The 9,858-nt window shown below is 58.2% G+C and overlaps 1 protein-coding gene across 1 annotated transcript in view; it reads right to left on the reverse strand.

The window, feature by feature from the left end:
* The window catches only part of LOC121287268 (CDK5 and ABL1 enzyme substrate 2-like), a 52,176-nt gene extending 47,182 nt beyond the window's left edge, over positions 1-4,994 (reverse strand). The window contains exon 1 of the mRNA XM_041204980.1: positions 4,406-4,994. Coding sequence (XP_041060914.1) covers positions 4,406-4,959 — 554 coding nt within the window. The 5' untranslated portion in view covers positions 4,960-4,994. The remainder of the gene's footprint in view (positions 1-4,405) is intronic.
* Between the last annotated feature and the right edge of the window lie 4,864 nt (positions 4,995-9,858).

The raw sequence follows: 9,858 nt of genomic DNA on the forward strand, positions 1-9,858 counted from the left end.
GCGCGTCTCCGTGTCTCCCCGTCTCTGCCTGTGCGCGTCTCCGTGTCTCCCCGTCTCTGCCTGTGCGCGTCTCCGTGTCTCCCCGTCTCTGCCTGTGCGCGTCTCCGTGTCTCCCCGTCTCTGCCTGTGCGCGTCTCCGTGTCTCCCCGTCTCTGCCTGTGCGCGTCTCCGTGACTCCCCGTCTCTGCCTGTGCGCGTCTCCTTGTCTCTCCGTCTCTGCCTGTGCGCATCTCCGTGTCTCCCCGTCTCTGCCTGTGTGCCTCTGTCACCTTGTCTTTGTGTCCGCCTGCACGCCTCCCCATGTCTTTGTGTCCGCCTGCACGCCTCTCCATGTCTTTGCCTGTGTGCCTCTGTGTCTGCTCGTCTTTGTGTCTGCCTGCGTGGGTCTACGTGCCTCCCCGTCCCTGCCCGCGTGCGTCTACGTGCCTCCCTGTCTCTGCCCGCATGCGTCTCCCCGTGTCTGCCCGCGTGCGCCTCCGTGTCTCCCCCTCTTTGCCTGCGTGCGCCTCCGTGTCTCCCCCTCTGCCCGCGTGCGTCTCCTTGTCTCCCCTTCTCTGCCCGCGTGCGTCTCCGTGTCTCCCCTTCTCTGCCCGCGTGCGTCTCCGTGTCTCCCCGTCCCTGCCCGCGTGCGTCTCCATATCTCCCTGTCCCTGCCCGCATGCATCTCCGTCTCTGCCCGCGTGCGTCTCCCCGTCTCTGCGCGCGTGCGCCTCCGTGTCTCCCCCTCTCTGCCCGCGTGCGACTCCGTGTCTCCCCCTCTCTGCCCGCGTGCGCCTCCGTGTCTCCCCCTCTCTGCCCGCGTGCGCCTCCGTGTCTCCCCCTCTCTGCCCGCGTGCCCCTCCGTGTCTCCCCCTCTCTGCCCGCGTGCGCCTCCGTGTCTCCCCCTCTCTGCCCGCGTGCCCCTCCGTGTCTCCCCCTCTCTGCCCGCGTGCGCCTCCGTGTCTCCCCCTCTCTGCCCGCGTGCGCCTCCGTGTCTCCCCCTCTCTGCCCGCGTGCGCCTCCGTGTCTCCCCCTCTCTGCCCGCGTGCGCCTCCGTGTCTCCCCCTCTCTGCCCGCGTGCGCCTCCGTGTCTCCCCCTCTCTGCCCGCGTGCGCCTCCGTGTCTCCCCCTCTCTGCCCGCGTGCGCCTCCGTGTCTCCCCCTCTCTGCCCGCGTGCGCCTCCGTGTCTCCCCCTCTCTGCCCGCGTGCGCCTCCGTGTCTCCCCCTCTCTGCCCGCGTGCGCCTCCGTGTCTCCCCCTCTCTGCCCGCGTGCGCCTCCGTGTCTCCCCCTCTCTGCCCGCGTGCGCCTCCGTGTCTCCCCCTCTCTGCCCGCGTGCGCCTCCGTGTCTCCCCCTCTCTGCCCGCGTGCGCCTCTGTGTCTCCCCCTCTCTGCCCGCGTGCGCGTCTCCGTGTCTCCCCGTCTCTGCCCGTGCGCGTCTCCGTGTCTCCCCGTCTCTGCCCGTGCGCGTCTCCGTGTCTCCCCGTCTCTGCCCGTGCTCGTCTCCGTGTCTCCCCGTCTCTGCCTGTGCGCGTCTCCGTGTCTCCCCGTCTCTGCCTGTGCGCGTCTCCGTGTCTCCCCGTCTCTGCCTGTGCGCGTCTCCGTGTCTCCCCGTCTCTGCCTGTGCGCGTCTCCGTGTCTCCCCGTTTCTGCCTGTGCGCGTCTCCGTGTCTCCCCGTCTCTGCCTGTGCGTGTCTTCGTGTCTCCCCGTCTCTGCCTGCGCGCGTCTCCCTGTCTCTGCCTGTGCGCGTCTCCCTGTCTCTGCCTGTGCGCGTCTCCCTGTCTCTGCCTGTGCGCGTCTCCCCGTCTCTGCCTGTGCGCGTCTGTGTCTCTCCGTCTCTGCCTGTGCGCGTCTCCGTGTCTCCCCATCTCTGCCTGTGTGCGTCTCCATGTCTCCCCGTCTCTGCCTGTGTGCCTCTGTCACCTTGTCTTTGTGTCCGCCTGCACGCCTCCCCATGTCTTTGTGTCCGCCTGCACGCCTCTCCATGTCTTTGCCTGTGTGCCTCTGTGTCTGCTCGTCTTTGTGTCTGCCTGCGTGGGTCTACGTGCCTCCCCGTCTCTGCCCGCATGCGTCTACGTGCCTCCATGTCTCTGCCCGTGTGCGTCCCTGCCTGCGTGCTTTTCCCCGTCTCTGCCCGCGTGCGTCTCCCCGTCTCTGCCCGCGTGCGCCTCCGTGTCTTCCCCTCTCTGCCTGCCTGCGCCTCCGTGTCTCCCCCTCTCTGCCCGCGTGCGTCTCTGTGTCTCCCCCTCTGCCCGCGTGCGTCTCCGTGTCTCCCCTTCTCTGCCCGCGTGCGTCTGTGTCTCCCCGTCCCTGCCCGCGTGCGTCTCCCCGTCTCTGCCCGCGTGCGTCTCCGTGTCTCCCCGTCTCTGCCCGCGTGCGTCTCCGTGTCTCCCCGTTTCTGCTCGCGTGCGTCTCCGTGTCTCCCCGTCTCTGCCCGCGTGCGTCTCCGTGTCTCCCCGTCTCTGCCTGTGTGCCTCTGTCACCTTGTCTTTGTGTCCGCCTGCATGCCTCCCCATGTCTTTGTGTCCGCCTGCACGCCTCTCCATGTCTTTGCCTGTGTGCCTCTGTGTCTGCTCGTCTTTGTGTCTGCCTGCGTGGGTCTACGTGCCTCCCCGTCTCTGCCCGCGTGCGTCTACGTGCCTCCCCGTCTCTGCCCGCGTGCGTCCCTGCCCGCGTGCGTCTACGTGCCTCCCCGTCTCTGCCCGCGTGCGTCCCTGCCTGCGTGCTTCTCCCCGTCTCTGCCCGCGTGCGTCTCCCCGTGTCTCCCCGTCTCTGCCCGCGTGCGCCTCCGTGTCTCCCCCTCTCTGCCCGCGTGCGCCTCCGTGTCTCCCCCTCTCTGCCCGCGTGCGCCTCCGTGTCTCCTCCTCTCTGCCCGCGTGCGCCTCCATGTCTCCGCATCTCTGCCTGCGCCTCCGTGTCTCCCCCTCTCTGCCCGCGTGCGTCTCTGTGTCTCCCCCTCTGCCCGCGTGCATCTCCGTGTCTCCCCTTCTCTGCCCGCGTGCGTCTCTGTGTCTCCCCGTCCCTGCCCGCGTGCGTCTCCGTGTCTCCCCGTCCCTGCCCGCGTGCGTCTCCGTGTCTCCCCGTCTCTGCCCGCGTGCGTCTCCGTGTCTCCCCGTCTCTGCCCGCGTGCGTCACCGTGTCTCCCCGTCTCTGCCCGCGTGCGTCTCCGTGTCTCCCCGTCTCTGCCCGTGTGCGTCTCCGTGTCTCCCCGTCTCTGCCCGAATGCGTCTCCGTGTCTCCCCGTCTCTGCCCGCGTGCGTCTCCATGTCTCCCCGTCTCTGCCCGCGTGCGTCTCCGTGTCTCCCCGTCTCTGCCCACGTGTGCCTCTGTGTCTCCCCGTCTCTGACCGCGTGCGTCTCCGTGTCTCCCCATCTCTGCCCGTGTGCATCTCCGTGTCTCCCACTCTCTGCCCGTGTGCATCTCCGTGTCTCCCCCTCTCTGCCCGTGTGCGTCTCCATGTCTCCCCGCTTCTGTGACTGCCTGTGTGCATTTCTGTGTCACCCCGTCTGTGTCTGTCTGTGCCTCTGTATCTGCTGTCCCCCTCTCTGTGTCTGCCTATGTGCGTCTCCATTTCTCCCCATCTTTGCCTGTGACGCACTCTCTCCCTCTGTCCACATGCACCCGAGTCCACGTGCCCGTCTCTCTTTGTGCGCGCCTGCCTCTCTCCGTCTCTCTCTCTCTATGTGGCCGTCTCTTTCTCTCCGTCTCTCTCTCTCTATGTGGCTGTCTCTTTCTCTTCGTCCCTCTCTTTCTCTCCAAGTGGCTGTCTCTTCCTCTCCATATCTCTCTCTCTCTCTCTATGTGACTGTCTCTTTCTCTCTGTCTCTCTCTCTCTATGTGGCTGTCTCTTTCTCTCCGTCTCTCTCTCTCTATGTGGCTGTCTCTTTCTCTCCGTCTCTCTCTCTCTATGTGGCTGTCTCTTTCTCTCCGTCTCTCTCTCTCTCTCTATGTGGCTGTCTCTTTCTCTCCGTCTCTCTCTCTCTCTCTCTATGTGGCTGTCTCTTTCTCTCTGTCTCTCTATGTGGCTCTCTTCCTCTCCATCTCTCTCTCTCTCTATGTGGCTCTCTTCCTCTCCATCTCTCTCTCTCTATGTGGCTGTCTCTTTCTCTCCGTCTCTCTCTATGTGGCTGTCTCTTTCTCTCCGTCTCTCTCTATGTGGCTGTCTCTTTCTCTCTGTCTCTCTATGTGGCTGTCTCTTTCTCTCCGTCTCTCTCTATGTGGCTGTCTCTTTCTCTCCGTCTCTCTCTCTCTGTTTGCCTGTCTGTGTCTCTCCTGGTCAGTTTCTCTCCCCGTGTCTCTGCCTGTGTTTTCAGTCTGTGTGAGGGTCTGCTGCTGACAGTACATGTTGAGAGAAGCTCCCTGGGGCTTCTCCCCTACAGCCGTTGGGAATCGCAAAGCCCCCCACTCCCCCCCGGCCACCCACCTACCTCTGCTTCTGGAAGTCCAGGCCGAGGAGACCGGCTGCTTGTGCCGGCCCCAGGCCGCTCTTGGGTAGAGGGGTCCCCGGCCCCGAAGCCCCCGGCTGGGCGGCGGTGGCTCCTTCGCTGTGGCTCTCAGCTCCCGCGCCGGCACTCGGCTCCCTTGGCAACGCGATAGCCGGTCCCACGTAGACGGTGCCGACCGGAGGCCCGAGCAAGGGGGTTTGGGTGATGACCGCGGAGCTCGGCACCCCGGAAATGCAGCTGATGCAGCCGAGCCCGACCGGGCCGCTCCGGCTGGTGGCCGTGGCCGCCGCTACCACCGCGGCCGCCACCGACACGGCGGCCGGCATCTCCGCCTCCGGCCGGTACCCGTTGCTGACCTCCAGCGGCCGGCGCCCGTCTAGCGAGATGTTACTGAGGAAGTTGAGGGCGGCCTGCCTCCGCCGGGAGTCGGCACGTTTCCTCGGCGGCTGAGCCAGTTGTTGCTCCTTGGGGCCGCCGCTGACACCGTGTTTAACACTCGGGAAGCGAAGCGAACCACCAAACGTCGCGGCCGCCATTATCCGGAACGCAGAGCGGCTGCAGCGGCGGCTGCGGCTGGGGGCGGGGCTCCAGCACTTAGGGGTGGGGATTGGGCCGGAGAAGGGGCGGGGGGGGGGGTGGGGCGGAGCGCTGGGGGCGGTGCTTGAACTGTTAGGGGCGGGGATTGGGTCCGGGTGGGGGGGGGTGGTTGCGGAGCGCTGAGGGCGGGGCTTACACTGCCAAAGGGCGGGACTTGGGTTGCCGGGGCCGGGTTTGGCAGCTGTGGGGGCGGGGCTTTTGGACAGCTGGGGCAGCGGATTGGACGGCTGCGGGCGGGAACTGGTAGTTTCAATGGGATTTGGGTCGACGAGGGCTGGGCTTGGGCAGCCGGGCGCTGGGCTTGGACCGCTGGGGTCGGTATAGCGCCAAGGGGGGGGCGAGGCTTGGTCCACCGCGGGGGCGGGGCCTCTCGGCATCAGGGCCCGCCTCTTTCCGCTGCACAGCGCGCGCGAAACGTCCGATTGGTCGATACCTCACTCGCGCACGCCCCTCCTGTGATGTCACTGGATACACCACCAACGAGACATCAGTGACGTCACAATGGGGGCGGAAGCTACATGGGCAAGCGTTAGGCTCCAGGAAAGGGGAATTGTACCTGTTTTTCCTTACTCATCAAGTCTAAACAAGTCCCCCTGTTTCAGACTAATAAAGAATTGAACATTCAAACAAAATGAAATTTATAAGATTGCTTGATAATATCAGTGGTGCTGGGGAGGGGTACACATGCTGCAGCTGAGTCACAAGCAGTGTTGCAAAAGCTTCCTGGTTGCAGTCAACCTTCACCTCCACTTAGTTGCCAGGTTTCCTGGGGCCTGAAATTTTCAGGTGATTTTCACCTGACCAGGGTGAAACCTGGAAAACGGTAAATCAGAGGCATACAGCCTCATGTGGGAGTGCGTTTTGGTGGTAATGATCGAAATTCATTTAGTTTTAACACAAATATGGAAAAGGACCGAGATAGAACAGGAGTCAGAGTTCTCAACTGAGGCAAGGCCACTTCAGAGGAGTGGGAAGCATTCAAAAGGGAGATTCAAGGAGTTCAGAATAAACATGTTCTCATAAAGGGTGGGACGGCCGAATCTAGAGCCCCCTGAATGTCAAGGAACTTACAGGATCAGATAAGGCAGAAAAGGAAAGCCTATGGCGGAATCGTCCCAGATTTGCATCAAGTGCGGTAGTGGGTGGGTAAAACGACATTTTACATGCTGGCTGCAATGGTAGCTTTTCATGCCATATCGTACCAAACCTGCTACATTAATTATGCATTCCAGAGAAACACGCCGTTGTGTGTGAAATACTTCAAAGTTGTGTGCCCTCACGAAGATGGCATCCGTGACCTCATGGAGACAGTTGTGAGTGGAGACTTGTAATATCCCACAGATGTCACCTGTGGAGCCCTGAAAGGAGACGCTGGTGTATAAATTGGACACTGTCATCACTTTCATGGCCATTGGCAGTGGATGCCCTCTATGATCCCGTGGTGCCAAATCCTGCAGTAGCTGGCAGATGTGACCAACCAGTTCCCCAGACAAGTGCAGTCTTTGGCGACACTGGTTCTTAGTCCCCTGCAGGAATAAAAGGCAGCGAGCAACGGCTCGCTGTGGCTCTTCGGCAGCGTGTGCGGGAGCCCCAGCCACCCCTTCTTCCAGAAGGCGCTGCTCCTCCCCCTGTGCAGCCAGGCACCTCAGTCGCTTTCTTCACCGTCATCTCCGCTCTCTGTAGGTCATGAAGCATGCAGCTAGTTCACCAGGCTCCATGATCCTGATGTACTCCTCCTGCAGGATGAAAGAGAGAAATGCATGGAATAGCATGGGTGTACTAAGAACATTCCTCTGCCATTTCCGCAAGCGCTAGCGTGATGCCACTACTAAACACATCTTCCCTTCACCCCCCCGCCCCCCATCAGCATTCCTTCCAGGCCAACCTGGTCCACTCCTCCGTCACCTCCAACACCTCATCCCCTTTCCACGGCACTTCCCATGCAATTGCAGCAGGTGCAGCACCTGCTCCTTTACCTCCTCCCTCTTCACTGTCCAAGGGCCCAAACACTCCTTTCAGGCGAAGCAGTACTTCACTTGCACCTCCTTCAGTTTGGTCTATTGCCTTCGCTGCTCCCAATGTGGTCTCCTCTACATCGGGGAGACCAAACACAGACTGGGTGAGCGCTTTGCCGAAAAACTTCAATCTGTCTTTCTGTCTTCCCTGTCGCTTGCCATTTCAACACACCATCTTGCTCTCACACCCACATGTCTGTCCTTGGCCTACTGCAATGTTCCAGTGAAGCCCAATACAAACTGGAGGAACAGCATCTCATCTTCCGATTAGGCACTTTACAGCCTTCCGGACTTAATGATGAGTTCAACAACTTCAGACCATGAACTATCTCCTCTATCTTCACCACTTTTTTAATCAATTTTTTCAAAATTCTTTTTTTATTTTTTATCCACATTTTTATTTAGGTTTATTTTCATTTTTGTTCATTTATTAATTGTTTTATCCCCCTTTTTATCCCATTTTCTATCCTTTTTCCCACCACTGACCACCTCCCCTGCCCCACCCCCAAGAAGGGCCACCTGTTACTTGTTCCATGTTGTTCTTCACAGAGTTCTTACTCTTGTTCTGTTATTATCACATTCTGCATTCTTACCTTTATGCCACTATCTTATGGTTTTAGCCCTTACCACTACCATTAACAATCCCTTTGTCCTTTTGTTCATGACATCTTTGTCAATCACTCTTTTGCCCCGAACTATCACTGGCCTTCCATCCAGCTTCACCTGCTCCACCCCTCTTAAACAGTATAAATATCATCACATTTCTACTTCTCTTTAGCTCTGAGGAAAGGTCATAAGGACTCAAAATGTTGACTCTGTTTCTCTCCCACAGATGCTGTCAAACCTGCTGAGTTTTTCCAGCATTGTCTGTTTTTGTTTCAGATTTCCAGCATCTGCAGTATTTTACCTTTATATTATTGCACTTAGAACCTGTCTTGGTTAAGCCTGAAGGCCCCTTAACGCACCCTGGAGAGTGCTGGCCACCTCCTGGATGGCCAGAGATTAGTGTGCTGCATGGCTGTCCCGAAACCCCACCTACCTCCACCCCACCCGTCTGATTGGTGGCAGGTTTGCCCTTTGGATTACATACTGTGCTCTCAGCTCAGGCGCAGGCATTCTCCTAACCTGTGTTGCAAGGCTGCACTGTTAGCTTGAACCATGGGGGAGACTGGTCCAAACTGGTTTGATGACATTGCAAGGGGCTGTGAGCGCCTCCACCAATGACTGCTCCTCAGCCAGCTTTAGCAAGGAGATTGTACAATGTGCCCAGTTGTTCAACTATACTGCAGTCCACTAAAACGCTCATTACTTTGCAGTCTGTGCCCGAGTGGTGAAAAGCTCTGGAGCATTTGGTGGCACTTTGATGCCTCTGCGTTGCTTGAGTGGGCAGAGAAGCTAGAGGCCCAACTCCAATCATATCAATGTGGCTGCGGTTGAACGGAAGATGAATGGTCCCTCCCACCTTTTGCGTTGTGCTTGTGCTTTGCCTTCAACTGCAGGGCAGCCCTTGCTCCCCACCCCAACGTGCCCCAACTGCAGGGCAACCATTGCTCCCCCACCACCGCCCCCCCCACCCGCGCCTCCACTTCAGGGCAGCCCTTGACTGCCCCCATCCATGTCCCCCCAGCTGCGCCCTCCCCCCCACCCACACAATGCGCCTCAGCCTTGAAGTGCAACAGGCGACCTGGGTGAAAACTTTGCATCCTTACTGTGTACTTACCTCCGAGTTCCCTTCCAAATGCAGCCCACTAGCTGCACACCTTTTATATGCTGTTGTGAAACATGTCAGCGTGCAATCACGGTGACGTGGGTGGACAATCCAGTGCGGTGGGGGGGGGTGGTGGTGACGATTCCAGTAGGCTGGGCTTATAATGATATGCAGATGTACTACAATGAGGCTCCTGATGTACGATGACAAGAAACGCAGCCCACCATTGGTGGATGGAGCGGACGATCGCAAAATGGTTTCACGACATCATGAAACTGATTTTTGACCTCCTCGCCGTATTGTTTGCTCACGTCACCAAACATGCCCGATGCATGTCTGACACCAAAGCCTCAATATTACATAGCAAGCCAAGAGGAATATAGAAGGTGGAGGGGTGACCATCCAAAAAAGGAAATAAGAAAAGCAAAGAGAGGCTTGAAAGAATATTGGCAAACAAAAATCATGGAGAACCCAAAGATGTTTTATCAATACATCATGAGTAAGAGGATAACTAAGAATAGAGCCCATAAAAGACCAAAAGGTATATTGGTCTGGTTCCTAATGAATACTTTGCATCTGTCTTCACAAAACAGCGGGATGATGCAAATATTGTAGTTAGGGAGGAGGAGTATTTGATGTGATAAACATAGGAGAGAGGAAGAATTAATGGGATTAGCATCCTTGAAAGTGGATAAATCACCAGGACTGGATGCAATGTACCCCAGGCTCTTAAAAGAAACCAGAGTAAAATTAACTGAAGGCCTGACCATCATTATCCAATATAGGTGTTGTGCCGGAGGATTGGAGGACTGCTAATGTTGTACCTTTGCTTAAAAAAGCAGCGAGGGATAGACCAAATATTTACAGGCTGGTCAGTCTGACTTCAGTAGTGGGCAAATTATTGGAATCAATTCTGAGAGACAGGATAGACTTACAATTAGAAGGGCATGGATTAATTAAGGATAGTCAGCATGGATTTGTTAAGGGAAGATCATGTCTGACTAACTTGATTGAATTTTTTGAGAAAGAAACAACCAGGATTGATGAGGGTACTTCACTTGATGTGGTCTACATGGATTTTAGAAAGGCTTTTGACAAGGTCCCACAACGCAGAC

This window comes from Carcharodon carcharias, chromosome 14 (genome assembly GCF_017639515.1).
Source record: "Carcharodon carcharias isolate sCarCar2 chromosome 14, sCarCar2.pri, whole genome shotgun sequence".
Classification (NCBI taxonomy): domain Eukaryota; kingdom Metazoa; phylum Chordata; class Chondrichthyes; order Lamniformes; family Lamnidae; genus Carcharodon; species Carcharodon carcharias.